Genomic DNA, 17,074 nt, shown 5'->3' with positions numbered 1-17,074 from the left:
CATTTAGCAGAAGTAAGTGGGAGAGAGGGTGTTATGCTGGAGCTATATCATTTAGCTCTGTTTTATAATATCACTTTTCTGTTTGGTTTTTTTCAATGTCAAAATATAATTTTATATATTTATTTTAAAAAAGCACTTCTCTAAATATCATACTATTTTGGTAAATGACTGAAAATTAAAAGGTGTGAAGACCTGGATGAAAATATTACGTTGTATTGTATGTGTTAGGCTAGTGTGACAGACATTTTGTTCCCTTCTGTTATTCAATCGGTAACAATTATGGCAATGCCATTTTAAAAGTTGACCTTCCTTATGTGGGATTGGGCTTTGACTGCTTCAGTTTATCTCCTCAGGATTCCTCAAGCCATCATGCTCACATAGCTTCAACATGTAGACATGCCTTAGCCTTAGATCATACAATTTAGTCCAAAATGATCAAATTGATTGTGGAACAACACACACGAGGAGCTATAGATCAAAATATTCCAACTGAAATGGATCCATTTCAAAGTTGATGGCAGTGAATTTAAGTTAAGAACAAATTCTTATTTACAATGACGGCCTACCGGGGAACAGTGGGTTAACTGCCTTGTTCAGGGGCAGAACGACCATTTTCTTTTTACCTTGTCAGCTCGGGGATTCGATCCAGCAACCTTTTGGTTACTGGCCCAACGCTCTAACCACTAGGCTACTATGTCCTATGCAATATTACAGTATAGCTGTAATAAGGTGATATATGACAATTATTACACTTCATCATTTTCATATGCATTTTTTAGGAAATACAGACTCTTTGTGTGTATTTATCTCTCCTCCCTTCGTTGCCCTCCTCTCCTTTAGCCAGAGGAGTCATTCGCAGAAACGTCTGGGATAATAACTGCGTTCCCCGCTGTACCTGCAACAATTTAATTGGACAAGTCAGCCCAGCCAAGCATCTCTCTCTCTCATGACTGGGAGATATGATGCCATTATTGTCCCTGTCATTTTGCAGCATTTTGTCCAGCCGTGGAGTTCCTCTCACTCCAATGAGTTTTGTACCTCCAGGAGGCGCGGATTATAGTGGAGGAGGAGGTACGGGGCTGTAGGGGAGGGGGACGGGGCTCCCACTCAACTGTCTCTCCTCTAGGGAGACATGACACTCATCTCCCTCCCTATGCTCATTATTGATGTTTTGTACTTTAATGTTCAGATTATTTGTATTATGTATTATCATTATTAGCGTTATCAGATTATAATCCCATTATTATAAATATGGCATAGTAATAATCCGTTACGTTATCTGTCTAATCCTGGAATTAAATCACATTGAACATTGTGGTAAGTGTAGCTGTAATCGGATTATTTTAACATTGTGATGGATGTAGCTGTAATCTGGATGATGCAAATGTGTGACTGGCAGCGGAGCCAGGCTCATAGCAGAGAGCTGTGGATCATGAGGTTAGAGGTCAGCAGGGGGCTCAACAATCATCCAGGATCAGACACTGACTGTACACTGACTGTACACCCACAGCACAGCACATGTTAGCCAACCATACACTCTAATGGTCATATTCAGCCTACAGAGATGAGGAAGTGGATTCTATGGTCCTCCTAATACATCATGGCAGGGTGCATACTCTTGTATGTAATTCATTCTAAAATGTGGCCTTTAAATGTGTTGTTTTCTCATGTTTTACTTTTTGTTTCCAATTAATGAATTTATTTTTCTTAGTGGTGGAATGGCTCGGAGCATGCGGTAGCATTAACCAGCAGAGCCTACCAGTTACCTAGCCTCTGGTCGTTCAAACCGCAAATAAATCAAGGCACAAAAGAAACATTCCTGCAAAGTAACAACATTCTCTTCCCCTCAAGGCCAACAATGAGGACTTGAACCTCGCCTGGCAATAACAAATAGAAAGAAAGTCGCCCAAGACACCAACATTAAAAGTGATTAATCATCTCTGTTCTTTTCTCTACTTTGAACCAAAGGATTTTCCAGCGATAAATCTTCAAAGATGTACATATGAATCCCTTCCTAATGAAACCGGGCTTTGTTCATTTGTCACCTTTTAGACCCTTTCATTTAAATTACAAAACTTATGACCTCCTGACTCTTGAATATAGATCTGGGTATATTCTCAAGCCAGCAAGGGATTAATCCATAAATCTTGATACCAGATTCCTCTCTTCATTAAAAGGATTCTGCGGAGGGATCTTCTGCTTTACAAGTAGATCCGTCACTGTCAGAATCCCACTCCTGATGCTGATGTACCAGGGACATTGCAAATAATTATTTTCGATGATCATTTCCCCATGTTTTGCACCCATTTTGAAAAGGAGCAGTATTATTGATTGTTTGTAAGTAGATTTTGTCCTCACTTGACCTAGTCCTCTGTGTTTCATAATTGGACCGCGTATTGAATCTGAACAATGTGTATGAAGTATACACATTATAGTGATCATGTTCCACGTAACTAAATTAGTGTCCTCATGTTTGCAGGCAGTGATGGCACACTCATGCATGTGGTGTGTACTCTATACAGAAATATGCATGGGTTATTAGAGAACAAGTAATCAATTCCCAACCCTGCATACTTGGTAGGTTTAACACTTTGACCAGTCCTGCCGAGCCCAGCCCGCTGCTGTTCTTGTGGAGCCCCCCAGCCCAGTGCAGGGTGGTGGGGGCTCCACATGAACAGCACACACAGGCCAAAGGGCCACTGTGGCTTTAAGTGTGCTCCTTGTGTGGCCAGAGCAGCCATCCCACTGATGCAAAGTGACAGGGACAGATGTGACATATCGGTTCCGACACACTTCCATACCACCAGTCACAGGCTGGGGGTGACTCACATCCTCTCCCCTGGTCCTGTCCCCCCGCTGCAGGACAACACAACGACGCTCGAATGAATCTCGCCATCGCCCTCACTGCTGCCAGGTATGGGGCTGCCATAGCCAATTACACTGAAGTGGTGCACCTACTGAAGAGGGTAGATCCTCAGATGGGCAAAGAGAGGGTCTGTGGAGCGCACTGCAGGGACGTGATCACAGGTGAAACTACAGCTACAAAGCCGCTGCTTCCGCCCTTCCTCCCTGCCCCCTAGCACTCACCACAGGGCGTTAGCTCTCAGAGCCTGCCTGTTAGGTAGCCCTGTTAATCAGTGGTATTTTGCACATAGTCATCGCAGATCTAATGTGGGGCTTTAATATTTTATAAGCATTTTATGGTGTAGAGAGCTCCTTCCGATCTGCTAGCAATATAATATGGAATTAGCGTACTCCAAATGGCTTAACTTACCTTTTAAATGTCACGCATAGGAGTGGCTTTGGAGGAATAAAACATAACCAAGATTTGAGGATCTCAACACATGACTGCCCCCTGATGTTTTGAAAGATATAAGTGTGATTTCTTTCTTTCTGAAGAAGAAACGGCTCACTTTCTTTGGTGAGAGAGAGGCCTCACAAGGAAAGCGCTTGTAAGAGTACTTTGAATCACTATTCGGCGCTAATTCAGTTGACTGGATTCCTATTTCTCTCTACAATATGAATGTGTCAGGTGTTACAATTATATGCTTGAAAATTCGTACAAAATGTAATTTCTACGTCGTTCAGTTTTGCTTTTCTCTGCTTTCGTTATGACATGGTGTCACAAGTCAAATTAGGAGGGTAGTCCGTTCTTTAAGTCGTTGTCAAAACAGATCATTTAGTAGCATCATGCTACGTTTGATATGGGCCCCATTGTAAAGGCTCGTCAACATCAAGCAGCACATTAACAAACATTGTCTGCATCCCAAATGGTACCCTAATCCCTACATAGTGCACTACTTCTGATCAGCGCCCCATAGGCCTTGGTCAAAAGTAGTGCAGTAAATAGGGAATGGCATGCCATTTGGGAAGCATACATTTCCCTGTGCGCATTAAAAGCACTCCCTCGCACACTGCCTCTTGGGCTGCACTTTGACACAAAGAGGCGAGAGGGAAATTAGGTATGTCTGGTTCCTATTAATTACAGTCTTCTGAAGTCTCCCATGGACACACGCGAGCCACTCTATTACGGAAGGGGTGTTGGCTGATAAATTAATAATCCCGGTTGTCACTGGGTACAGATGAATGGCCGCTGGTGATTGATGCTGTTTTCTTTCATAGGGCAGGAATTTGATGTCAGAGCCAAATGTGTTATCAATGCCACAGGACCTTTTACCGATGCACTGCGGAAAATGGATGATCAGAAGAACCCCAACATCTGTCAGCCCAGTGCTGGGGTGCACATCGTCATCCCGGGCTATTACAGGTAACAAACAACGCCCCCCCCCCCCTGCATCACTGCATCATTAGCGCCTGGCTGATCAATTCATTAGCACCATCGGCTGAGCCACGAGACAGGGACAGCCAGGACAAAACATAGGCACTCTTAAGATACAAGAAGCTCTTGCATGGATGGTTCAGAACAAGTGCTTGGTGCTGAGGGGCTCTGTTCAGGGGCATCATGTCTCTTTGTGTTTCTTCACACTCCCTGTTAGGTCGAAAGGCCATTTAGATGAGTTTAATCAAGCTAACAGATGGCATTGTATGCCGTTTATCTCCAGATGAATATGGATTTTTGAAGAGAGCTTTTGGCCTACTCAACCAGACTTTCCTGTAATGCCTACACTTTTCGGAACAAAGGTGCTATCTAGAACCTAAAAGTCCCCAGATAGGGTTCTACATGGTACCCTAAAGAGTTCTACCTGGGACCAAAAAGGGTTCTCCTATGGGGACAGCCGAAGAACCCTTTTGGAATCCTTTTTTCTTAGAGTGTACTCAGTGCTGGTTTTCTTGTTGATGCATGTTATTTGTGTTTGCAGGGCAACAAAAAGTGCCCGCCACCTCTACCGCCACCTCTACCCCTCCCCTGTTTCCTGTATTAAATTGAGTCAGTACCATGTGCATGTGTTTTAAACAGGACAATATGTGCTATGCTGTCGCTGGAACTATACGGGAACAGTGGCGTAGCTGGAATTGAAACCAGCAGAATTAATCTCCTGGAAAGACCGTTGACAGGAGCCTGATTATGGGGTGTCCCCCAGTCGGCCCGCTCACGACCCCCAGCAGACCAAAGGTTAATGCAGTCTTCTTGTTTGCTTCCCCCACTCTACTTCCACCACACTCCCTCCACCACACCCCTACCTTCAGTCCAGACAACATGGGGCTCCTGGACCCAGCCACCAGCGACGGACGCGTCATCTTCTTCCTGCCCTGGGAGAAGATGACCATCGCCGGGACCACAGACACGCCCACGGAGATCACACCGCACCCCATCCCCATGGAGGAGGACATCAACTTCATCCTCACGGAGGTCCGCAACTACCTCAGCCCCGATGTCGAAGGTGACTATGACCTGCAATGACCTGCTTATGGTTTCTCAGAGGGATACACAGTGCAGGAGTAGAAGATCTCTAGTATAATCATGAATTGACATTTCTTTACAAACTTTTGATAATGCAATATGCGTTATCTATATAATAACTCAATTAGCCAGTCAGATCTTTATAATAACTGGAATATCCAGTAATTTCAGAAGTCTGGATCGTTTTATAAAAATGATCTATCAGTGAAATGGTTGTATTCTATACAGAATCGTTTTTCAATTCAATCTTCCATAGGGTGATGGAAAGGAAGGCCATGATGCTAAAGGTAAAAAGGTAGCAATGTCAACACATACTGTATTTCCTTCACAAGCCATGAATCACTAGTGTGCTATACTTTTACACTTACGGCACTGTAATGACGTTACAATCATACCTAATTCATAACAGACATTTATGATAATAAATACACGTCCGACAATCTCACAGTATTTTTTTTCCCTCTCTAGATTTACAAATAGCTGATGGAGCAAGCAGCTGACTGATATAAATGGGCTAATGTGATGGCAGTGTAGCACAGTGTAGGACTTCCACCAGATATTAATTCATCAGGCGGCCACAGAGTGCAGACAGATACAAATTCCTGCTTTAATTATGTATGGGACCTGCAGTCGAGGAACAGGAGACATCAACCAACAACACTCTGAGGATTTCTTATAGGAACTTTGTGAAGCCCTATTTAATTTCCTCCATAGTTATTTTGTTTCCTTCAACTATAATGCATTGCTGCCTGTTGTTTCCCTAAACACTTAGGACAAAATAGATTATCTGTTTTCTACTCACTGTACCTCCACATGGGAGGTTTGTTATGAATAAGTGAAAAATAACCAATACCACATTAAATTATATTGTTTTCGATTTGCGATTTTTATGAGACCTTCCTGGAGCCCTTATTATGTATTTTGTATATGTTTTTCCGATTTAGGGCCTCTGATGGCCTTGCCGATTGACTGGTTTATCAAAACCCAGGGAGACTTTATTAAATGAAGGACCGTTGGGTATCTAAACAGAATGCAGTGCTATTGATTTTGGAGAAGTGGTCTAATTGTTTTCAGTGCACAAGGGGTTGTCGAGATTATTTGATTGATTAGCTTGATTCTAGTCTACATCCACATCCTCTCCTGGCCAACCAATCTAATGGCACAGTAATGCCAAAGCACTGCATTCTCCATCATTATTTTCCATCTATCTATATCCAGCATAAGATTTACCCCAAAAAGTTTTTGCACATTTCCTACTCATTAGCTGCCCAGCTTTCCTTCTACCAAGACCTCGAGACAGTAGAGAGGTGGCACATGTACAGTACAGTAGCTCTGTCTGTATGGAGCGTATGGAGGAGGACTATGTGTTATGGTGGCTCTGCGGCTCAGGTCTCAGACCAGCGTCCGGGCGGCTCCATGCTGCAGCCAGCATGCTCTGTGCTCTGGACGGCCCGCCAGGCTGACATGTGGCGTATGTCTGGGCGAGACCCTGTCTCCCCAAGTCCTGTGGTCACAGTCAGAGCAGAAGACCCTACGGCCTGAGAACAAAAAAAACACACAAGTGTGAAGTGATGGAGCCGGAGGCCATGAGGGAACGGACTTTTCTCCTCCGTCTCATCTCTCCGTCCTTGCCTGTGGACGTGCTGGGGCTCCAGACGTGGAGTCTCCAGTAATTCTGAACGGCAGAGGAAAGGAGAAGAGGAGGATCTTTCCAGGGGGGATTTGTCACATTATGCGGCGGTGACACCTCAGAGGAGACATAGTGGCCTGGAGTAGACAGGCAGTGTCTCCTCAGTCCTTCCTCCAGTCCTTCCCGTAAGGAAGTGGTCTCCATGGCTTCTCACAGTCACACCAACCTCTGAGTGACACCCAGCAGACAGTTCCAGATCCCTACTGGAACCAGACCTGGGTTCAATTACTATTTGAAATCATTTCAAATACTTCAGCTGGACTTGATTGAGCTTGCCTGGCACAATGGAACCAATAGAATAGTCATAAAACTGCAAATACCGCCCATCTGGCACTCCAAGCAGGCTAAATCAATTGCTAATAGTGTTTAAAAGATTTAACATAGTTTTGAACCCAGGTCTGACTGTAACAGGACCGTACCAGTAGCACACCCCTGGCCTGCTGTTGCTGCAGCTGAAGCACTGGGCCTGCTTTGTTCTTCTACTGCAGTACGGACTGGACTCCGTTATGTCCCAAATGGCACCCTATTGCCTATATAGTGCTCTACTTTGGACTTGGGCCCATTGGGCTCTGGTCAAAAGTAGTGCACTATACAGGGAATAGGTTTCCATTTGGAACGCACCTCTCTCTGCATGGCGGAATGTTTCCACACGGCCTCCATTCCCTGCTAATGAGTCATCCCAACAAAGGACCCGTCAGTTCAACTCATATTGTCTCTTATAATCCAAAAATGGCACTCTTTTTCATATTGTATCCTTCACATCCCAGACAACCCACATTTCTGCGTGGAAGAATATGTCCTTTGTTCACTGCCATATTTTTTGAGGACGGGTAAATGTATATGTTTTCAGTGTGAGTTGAATGGTTTTTAGGTATGAATCAATCTCAGCAAGACTTCTGAGGCTGTCCTAATATGGACACCATACTGGATTAGAAAGTATACCCACAAAGTTGAAGTCAATCAGACTGAGCCGGTGAACTCTTGAATGCAGCCAGAGTTGGAGACCGAGCGGGCTGTTTCCCTATTCCCCTATATTGTGCACTAGTTTTGACCAGAGCCCTATGGAACCTGGTCGAAAGTAGTGCACTAAATAGGGAACAGGATTCCATTTGGGTTGCAACCAGAGATGTTGTTTATCATGCATAGCTTTCACTTTGCACAGCCGTACAAATTAGCTTTGTCTCTATCTGCTCCCCTTTTACTGCCCACGTGAGGCCTTCAGCCCCAGAGCTACTCAGCTGTCATAAATGTTTAAAAAATGCCCTTTGATAACGAGTTTGTCATTGTTTTATTCAGAAATATCAACCAGCCCATTATAGTGGCAGCTATTTTTTCAATCGATACACAACAGCATATTAATATTTAATTCTTTATATGTCACCGCGATATGAAGAGAGAGCGGCTGTTTTGGTGTATGAGTTGGAACTCATTTATTTTCTAGCAGTAGAGGAGGGAGGTGTTATTTAGGCTTGCAAGGATTCCACTAGCTGTCCATCACTCTCATAGCTGTGTCTCCTGCTTTGTGTAGCCTAACATGTGCGTGTGCGTGTGCGTGTGCGTGTGCGTGTGTGTGTGTGTGTGTGTGTGTGTGTGTGTGTGTGTGAGTGAGGTCTCACTCTGTCTGGACTCTTTGTCCTGTGCAGTGAGGAGAGGAGATGTTTTGGCAGCCTGGAGTGGTATTCGTCCGCTGGTCACAAACCCCAACTCCAAGGACACTCAGTCAATCTGCAGGAATCATATTGTCCACATCAGTGACAGCGGACTGGTCACCATAGCTGGTTAGTCTGTACAGTCAAATGTTTCACTGCATTTTATCAATGCTAATCATGCTGTACATGTAACTTACTCTGTGTGAGATAATATAGGCCTATACTTGAATTGAAGCAGTAACAAGTCTATTACAGGTAGTGTGGTAATAACACCATATTAGCACAAGTCTATTACAGGTAGTGTGGTAATAACACCATATTAGCACAAGTCTATTATAGGTAGTGTGGTAATAACACCATATTAGCACAAGTCTATTACAGATAGTGTGTTAATAACACCATATTAGCACAAGTCTATTACAGGTAGTGTGGTAATAACACCATATGAACACAAGTCTATTACAGGTAGTGTGGTAATAACACCATATTAGAACAAGTCTATTACAGGTAGTGTGCTAATAACACCATATTAGCACAAGTCTATTACAGATAGTGTGTTAATAACACCATATTAGCACAAGTCTTTTACAGATAGTGTGGTAATAACACCATATTAGCACAAGTCTATTACAGATAGTGTGGTAATAACACCATATTAGCACAAGCCTATTACAGATAGTGTGGTAATAACACCATATGAACACAAGTCTATTACAGATAGTGTGGTAATAACACCATATTAGCACAAGTCTATGACAGATAGTGTGGTAATAACACCATATTAGCACAAGTCTATTACAGATAGTGTGGTAATAACACCATATTAGCACAAGTCTATTACAGGTAGTGTGGTAATAACACCATATTAGCACAAATCTATTACAGATAGTGTGGTAATAACACCATATTAGCACAAGTCTATTACAGGTAGTGTGTTAATAACACCATATTAGCACAAGTCTATTACAGGTAGTGTGGTAATAACACCATATTAGCACAAGTCTATTACAGATAGTGTGGTAATAACACCATATGAACACAAGTCTATTACAGATAGTGTGGTAATAACACCATATGAACACAAGTCTATTACAGATAGTGTGGTAATAACACCATATTAGCACAAGCCTATTACAGATAGTGTGGTAATAACACCATATTAGCACAAGTCTATTACAGATAGTGTGGTAATAACACCATATGAACACAAGTCTATTACAGATAGTGTGGTAATAACACCATATGAACACAAGTCTATTACAGATAGTGTGGTAATAACACCATATTAGCACAAGTCTATTACAAGTAGTGTGATAATAACACCACATTTTAAATTCTTGTCTAGGTGGGAAATGGACAACATATCGCTCCATGGCGGAGGATACCCTGGATGCTGCAGTCAAGGCCCATAACCTTTCTGCTGGCCCCAGTAAGACAGTGGGCCTGATGCTAGAGGGAGCTAAAGACTGGACTCCTACCATGTACATCCGCCTGGTACAGGACTATGGCCTGGAGGTGGAGGTGGGCACAACTACTAGTTGCAAAATTCTGTTAACTTTCCCAACATTCCCAGGTTTTCCTGAAATACTGGCTGGAAGATTCCCGAAATCAGGAAGGAATAAGCAGAAGGTCCGGAATCCTCCACCTAGGGTTTCTGGAAAACCTGGGAATTTTTCAAAAAGTACCAATCATTTTAGGTAGTTGTAATGATTTATTGAGGTGCCAACTTTAAAGTAATGGTCTGCCATAATTGTATGACATCAATTTGTAGGAGGATACTAATGAATAGTCAGGCCCATTTGTAAAACTGAATTGAATGACTCCTTTAGTACACGAGTCCACACAATCCCAGAAGCTGCTGTCAAATGAAAATTGTGCCATCAAGTACCCTGACATCCCAATGACGAGCCACATGTGTTCATCTTGGCCAATGAGTGAATAGAACACCAGTGCTTTTAGCACAGACTATTAAAAGTGCTAACAGTGCAGCTTGCACTCTCTCTGTCACTGCACCACTCAGACACATCTCCAGGACAGTCCACGCCATGTTAGACTTCAAATGAACTGTACAATGACCTGCAAATGACAAGCCGAGAGAGTTGCAGCCCCCTGTGACTTAGTGTGAATGAGATTTAACCCTTCGTTAGTGCGGAATAGGGAAGAAAGCCTAATCTATGATCCTGATGTTGCCGGAATGTTTAAAAAGGTCAATGTGCTGATATTTTTGACAGCGCGTGACCTTTAGTGAAAAAAAGTAACCAAACCGGTTGAATTGAAATAACTTCTTCTTTGTTTAGTTCTGGCACATAATGTATCACAGTCAAAGCATGCTGTCTACTCTGCAGCCATCTCCACCATGAGTGACTCGACTGTTAATACATCGTATTGATCTCATATCAAAAGGTGCTGTTTAAATGCAATGGATTTCCGAGGGACCATTGGCCCATTCTGTTTGGATTTTAACTGGATTGCAAATGTGTGTGGTGTCCAGGTGGCCCAACATCTGGCCTCTTCCTACGGAGGGAGGGCCTACGAGGTCGCCAAAATGGCCCATGTCACCGGCAAACGATGGCCCATTGTCGGCAAACGCCTCGTATCTGAATTCCCCTACATTGAGAGTGAGGTTTGTATGTACATTATATCCAGGGCTGCAAAATTCCAGTCACTTTCCCAAAATTCCCAACCGGGAGTTCTGGGAAACCTAGGAAGTTACTGTAGTTAAAGACATGCTCCGGTACATAGGTGATTTAAGAAAGTATTTTTTTAACTTCCCACTTTGGGCTAGGTGTGTCAGTGTGTAGTTCATACATACATAATCTATGAGCAGAATTACTGTTTTACCTCAATTAGCAACAAAATCCCTAGTTTGAAAGCAAATGTTTTCTTGAAGCTGTGCCTCGCTATTTTCCCTACATTTCCCCTCACCTGGGTCAGTCCCATAGCAATTCGAGTTCTAGAAAATGAGCTTCAGCCCCTTGCATTTGAATGACTGCTAGCAAGAGGCCTGCCCAGCGTTATCCAATGAGTTTGCTGGGCGGGCCCAACAACTCAGTGGACACAGCAGAGAGAGAGAGAGAGAGAGCAGTGACGTGGTGCACATATCTGCACATACAGTATGTGACACAGTACGCAATTTTCAGGGACCACTTTTGGCTGTTGAGTGCTACTTTCAGAACTACTTGCTAAAAAGTATACAAAAGTACTGGAGGATCTCTTTAACTCCTAATCAACAGAGCTAACAGAAGAGTGAATAGGTGAATAACCAGAGGTGCATCAAGTGTAGACTAAGCATTATATTGTTTCCAGGTCCAGTATGCCATTAAAGAGTATGCGTGCACGGCCATTGATGTGATCGCCAGGCGCACGCGGCTGGGCTTCCTGAATGTGCAGGCAGCCGAGGAGGCCCTTCCACGTATCGTAGACATCATGGGAAAGCAGCTGACGTGGAGTGAGCAGAGGAAGAGGGTGAGCTGCACCACTCTCTCACAGTAGGGTTGCAAAATTCCAGAAACTTTCCAGAAAATTCCCAGGTTTTCCAGAAATCCAGGTTGTAGGATTTTCGGATTTTCGGATTTCCTTCTCATTTCCTTCTGGGGGGAAAAAAACAACAAAACTAGACATTTTGGGAAAGTTACTGGAATTTTGCAACCCTATTTCACAGACAAAACCACTGCATTCAAACTGCCACATCTTTCCTTAACCCATTCGTACAGTATACAATCGATATGTAAGAAAATTCCTATTGACTGGCACCATTCCCAGTATCTCTCTCCCATTCAGTCACTGATTTTCCCGCTCGGATATTCCCGCACGTGCATTTTGATCGACCTCACATTAACTTGGGATACGTTTGATCTTTATTAAGAGCCATAAATTGGCTTTGGTCATTACCATAGGTTAATTACTGAGGTTTGCTTTATGCTGTTGCTACATTCACACTGTAATCATATGCAGCTAACAAAAAACATTTACTGCTTGGGTATCCCCTAAATAGGTATTGTTTTGATATTTCTATTCCAGTCTAGGTTTTGTTTGTATTGGACTATTAATAGAGAAATACCTAACTAGAGCTTTGATACAGTTTGATTCTCATGACTTCAGATGGGGCCTCGCCCTTCCTCTAATTCTCCTTCTACGGTAGGACCATTGAACTTTAGCCCAGTTATGGAGTGATTCTTCCCTGCATTCCTTAGAGCACCTTTTACCAATCCATGACAAGTCAAATTCAAAGCAAACCGGTATTGAATGTGAAAGTATTAATTCACCACTATGGATAACTGACCCCTGTTTTTACCGTATTTAGGTTGAGAAGGTATTTAGAAAGCCACTAACCTACAGTATTCGTGGTAGATTGCAGACCACCTGTTTGTATGTGGGTGTCTGAGTGTCTGCTATGTGATCAATGTGTGCTAATGGAAGTAGTGCTAGTGCTGCTGTGATGAATGTCTGGTATTCTAATGGGCCTTCAAATCAAATCGTATTGGTCACATACACATGGTGAGCAGATGTTATTGCGAGTGTAGCGAAATGCTTATGCTTCTAGATCCGACAGTGCAGCAATATCTAGCAGGTAATATCTAACAATTCCACAACAAAACCTAATATCAATCAAATTCCACAACAAAACCTAATACCCACAATCTGGTAAAGGAATGGGATAAGAATATATAACTATAAAATATATGGATGAGCGGTGATAGAGCGGCTAAGATGCAAGGGCTATTATAGAATAGTATTCAAATCAAATGTATTTATAAAGCCCTTCTTACATCAGCTGATATCTCAAAGTGCTGTACAGAAGCCTAGCCTAAAACCCCACCTGCAAGCAATGCAGGTGTAGAAGCACTGTGGCTAGGAAAAACTCCCTAGAAAGGCCAGAACCTAGGAAGAAACCTAGAGAGGAACCAGGCTATGAGGGGTGGCCAGTCCTCTTCTGGCTGTGCCGGTTGGAGATTATAACAGAACATGGCCAAGATGTTCAAATGTTCATAGATGACCAGCAGGGTCAAATAATAATAATCACAGTGGTTGTCGAGGGTGCAACAGGTCAGCACCTCAGGAGTAAATGTCAATTGGCTTTTCATAGCCGATCATTCAGAGTATCTCTACCGCTGTCACGACTTCCGCCGAAGTCGGTCCCTCTCCTTGTTCGGGCGGCGGTCGACGTCACCGGCTTTCTAGCCACCGCCGATCCACTTTTCATTTTCCGTTTGTCCTGTCTTTGTCTTTCACACCTGGCTTCACTCAACCAATTACTTGTTTATTATTTAACCCTCTGTTCCCCATGTTGTGTTTGTGATTGATTGTTTATTGTAATTTCGGTCCGTCTTTGTGGGCTCGTGTTGTTTCTTTGTATATTTGTCTTTTTTGAGTAAAGTACGTTGATTACTCAATTCTGCTGTCCTGCGCCTGACTCTCTACACCAACTACACACACAGGACCCTTACAGAATCACTCACCCAAAGAATGGAGTCAGCAGGAGCAGACGCCCTCCCGGTTGCAGTGGAGTAGCGCATTCAGCAGCACGCGACCATGTTGCAACATCTGCAGACAATGGATCGTTGGGAGAGAGGAGGAGGTTTTCCAGCGCCTCCACCAGCTCCACCCCTCCTTCACCCGGTCCCAGCGGGATTCGACTCGCGCTCCCGAGGGAGTATGATGGGACGGCTGCCGGATGCCAGGGGTTTCTAATCCAGCTGGAGCTCTACCTGGCAACCGCCCACCCGGTTCCTTCGGGGCGTGAGAGCGTGTCCGCCCTCGTCTCCTGCCTCTCAGGCAAAGCCCTGGAGTGGGCCAACGCCGTATGGAGTGAGGGAGACGCGGCGTAGGACCATTACGCAGAGTTCACTTTCGGGTAGTGTTCGACCACCCGCCTGAGGGTCGAGCGGCGGGTGAACGTCTGTTCCACCTGAGGCAGGGGACGAGGAGCGCGCAGGATTTCGCCTTGGACTTCCGGACCCTGGCCGCCAGCGCGGGATGGAACGTCAGGGCCCTGATCGATCACTACCGGTGCAGTCTGCGCGAGGACGTTCGTCGGGAGTTGGCCTGCCGAGACACCACCCTCACATTGGACCAGCTGGTGGACTTGTCCATCCGGCTGGACAACCTGCTGACTGCCCGCGGACGTCTGGATCGGGGCCTGTCAGTTCCATCCCCCAGCACCACCGCTCCTGCGCCCATGGAGCTGGGAGGTGCTGCACTTAGGGCGACCGGAGGAGGGGCCATCCCCTGCACCATCTGTGGCCGCAGAGGGCACACTGCTGGTCGGTGCTGGGGTTGTTCCTCAGGGAGTCGAGGCAGCAGGTAGGGCACTATCGTGTCACCCCAGGTGAGACGGCACCAGGCTCACACAGAGACCCCTGTTGCCCACATGTATGTATCCCCCTTGTTCCTGTGGATATGCCCTTCCCTGTGCACGCCCTAGATAGTCGACCATTAGGTTCAGGGCTGATTAGGGAGGCCACCGCTCCACTAGACATGGTTACGCAGGAGGGTCATAAGGAGAGAATCAGTTTCTTCATTATTGATTCTCCTGCGTTTCCCGTGGTGCTGGTGAACAGGTCAGGGTTCCATAGCCGCAGGCAGAACAGTTGAAACTGGAGCAGCAGCACGGCCAGGTGGACTGGGGACAGCAAGGAGTCATCAGGCCAGGTAGTCCTGAGGCATGGTCCTAGGGCTCAGGTCCTCCGAAAGAAAGAAAGAAAGAAAGAAAGAAAGAAAGAAAGAAAGAAAGAAAGAAAGAAAGAAAGAAAGAAAGAAAGAAAGAAAGAAAGAAAGAAAGAAAGAGAGAGAGAATTAGAGAGAGCATACTTAAATTCACACAGGACACCGGATAAGACAGGAGAAATACTCCAGATATAACAGATTGACCCTAGCTCCCCGACACATAAACTACTGCAGCATAAATACTGGAGGCTGAGACAGGAGGGGTCAGGAGACACTGTGGCCCCATCCAACAATACCCCCGGACAGGGCCAAACAGGCAGGATATAACCCCACCCACTTTGCCAAGCACAGCCCCCACACCACTAGAGGGATATCTTCAACCACCAACTTACCATCCTGAGACAAGGCCGAGTATAACCCACAAAGATCTCCACCACAACCCAAGGGGGGGCGCCAACCCAGACAGGAAGATCACGTCAGTGACTCAACCCACTCAAGTGACGCACCCCTCCTAGGGACGGCATGGAAGAGCACCAGTAAGCCAGTGACTCAGCCCCTGTAATAGGGTTAGAGGCAGAGAATCCCAGTGGAGAGAGGGGAACCGGCCAGGCAGAGACAGCAAGGGCGGTTCGTTGCTCCAGTGCCTTTCCGTTCACCTTCACACTCCTGGGCCAGACTACACTCAATCATAGGACCTAATGAAGAGATGAGTCTTCAATAAAGACTTAAAGGTTGAGACCGAGTCTGCGTCTCTCACATGGGTAGGCAGACCATTCCATAAAAATGGAGCTATATAGGAGAAAGCCCTGCCTTCAGCTGTTTGCTTAGAAATTCTAGGAACAGTAAGGAGGCCTGCGTCTTGTGACCGTAGCATAGGTAGGTATGTATGGCAGGACCATATACAGTATACATATACAGTATACAGTATATACATATGAGATAAGTAATGCGAGATTTGAAAACATTCTTAAAGTGGCATTATTAAAGTGACTAGTGTTCCATTTAAAAAAGTGGCCAATGATATCAAGTCAGTATGTAGGCAGCCGCCTCTCTGTGCTAGTGATGGCTGTTTACCAATCTGATGGCCTTGAGATAGAAGGTGTTTTTCAATCTCTCTGTCCCAGCTTTGATGCACCTGTACTGACCTCGCCTTCTGGATGGAAGCGGGGTGAACAGGCAGTGTCTCGGGTGGTTATTGTCCTTGATGATATTTTTTGCCTTTTTTTTTGCCTTGCTGCGGTTGCTGTACCAGGCGGTGATACAGCCCGACAGGATGCTCTCGATTGTGTACCTGTAAAAGTTAGTGAGGGTTATCAGTGACAAGACACATTTTTTCAGCCTCCTGAGGTTGAAGAGGCGCTGTTGCGCCTTCTTTACCACACTGTCTGTGTGCGTGGACCATTTCAGTTTGTCTGTGATATGTACACTGAGGAACTTAAAACTTTCCACATTCTCCACTGCTGTCCCGTTGATGTGGATAGGGAGGTGCTCCCTCTGCTGTTTCCTGAAATCCACGATCATCTATTTTGTTTTGCTGACATTGAGTAAGAGGTTATTTTCCTGACACCACACTCTGAGGGCCCTCACCTCCTCCCTGTAGGCTGTCTCGTCGTTGTTGGTAATCAAGCCTACCACTGTTGTGTCATCTGCAAACTTGATGATTGAGTTGGAGGCGTGTGTCGCCACACGGTCGTGGGTGAACAGGGA

The 17,074-nt window shown here is 44.9% G+C and overlaps 1 protein-coding gene across 1 annotated transcript in view; it reads left to right on the top strand.

Moving 5' to 3' along the window:
• Window positions 1-17,074, top strand: part of LOC120064023 (glycerol-3-phosphate dehydrogenase, mitochondrial-like) — a 35,902-nt gene that overhangs the window by 6,429 nt on the left and 12,399 nt on the right. The window contains exons 6-12 of the mRNA XM_039014334.1: window positions 2,863-3,027; window positions 4,123-4,267; window positions 5,149-5,342; window positions 8,696-8,830; window positions 10,047-10,222; window positions 11,193-11,324; window positions 12,008-12,166. Coding sequence (XP_038870262.1) covers window positions 2,863-3,027; window positions 4,123-4,267; window positions 5,149-5,342; window positions 8,696-8,830; window positions 10,047-10,222; window positions 11,193-11,324; window positions 12,008-12,166 — 1,106 coding nt within the window. The remainder of the gene's footprint in view (window positions 1-2,862; window positions 3,028-4,122; window positions 4,268-5,148; window positions 5,343-8,695; window positions 8,831-10,046; window positions 10,223-11,192; window positions 11,325-12,007; window positions 12,167-17,074) is intronic.

Source organism: Salvelinus namaycush, chromosome 19, assembly GCF_016432855.1.
Source record: "Salvelinus namaycush isolate Seneca chromosome 19, SaNama_1.0, whole genome shotgun sequence".
In the NCBI taxonomy this organism is placed as follows: Eukaryota; Metazoa; Chordata; class Actinopteri; order Salmoniformes; family Salmonidae; genus Salvelinus; species Salvelinus namaycush.
Note: the sequence above shows the minus strand (reverse complement) of the source record. Positions and strands in the feature narration are given on the sequence as shown.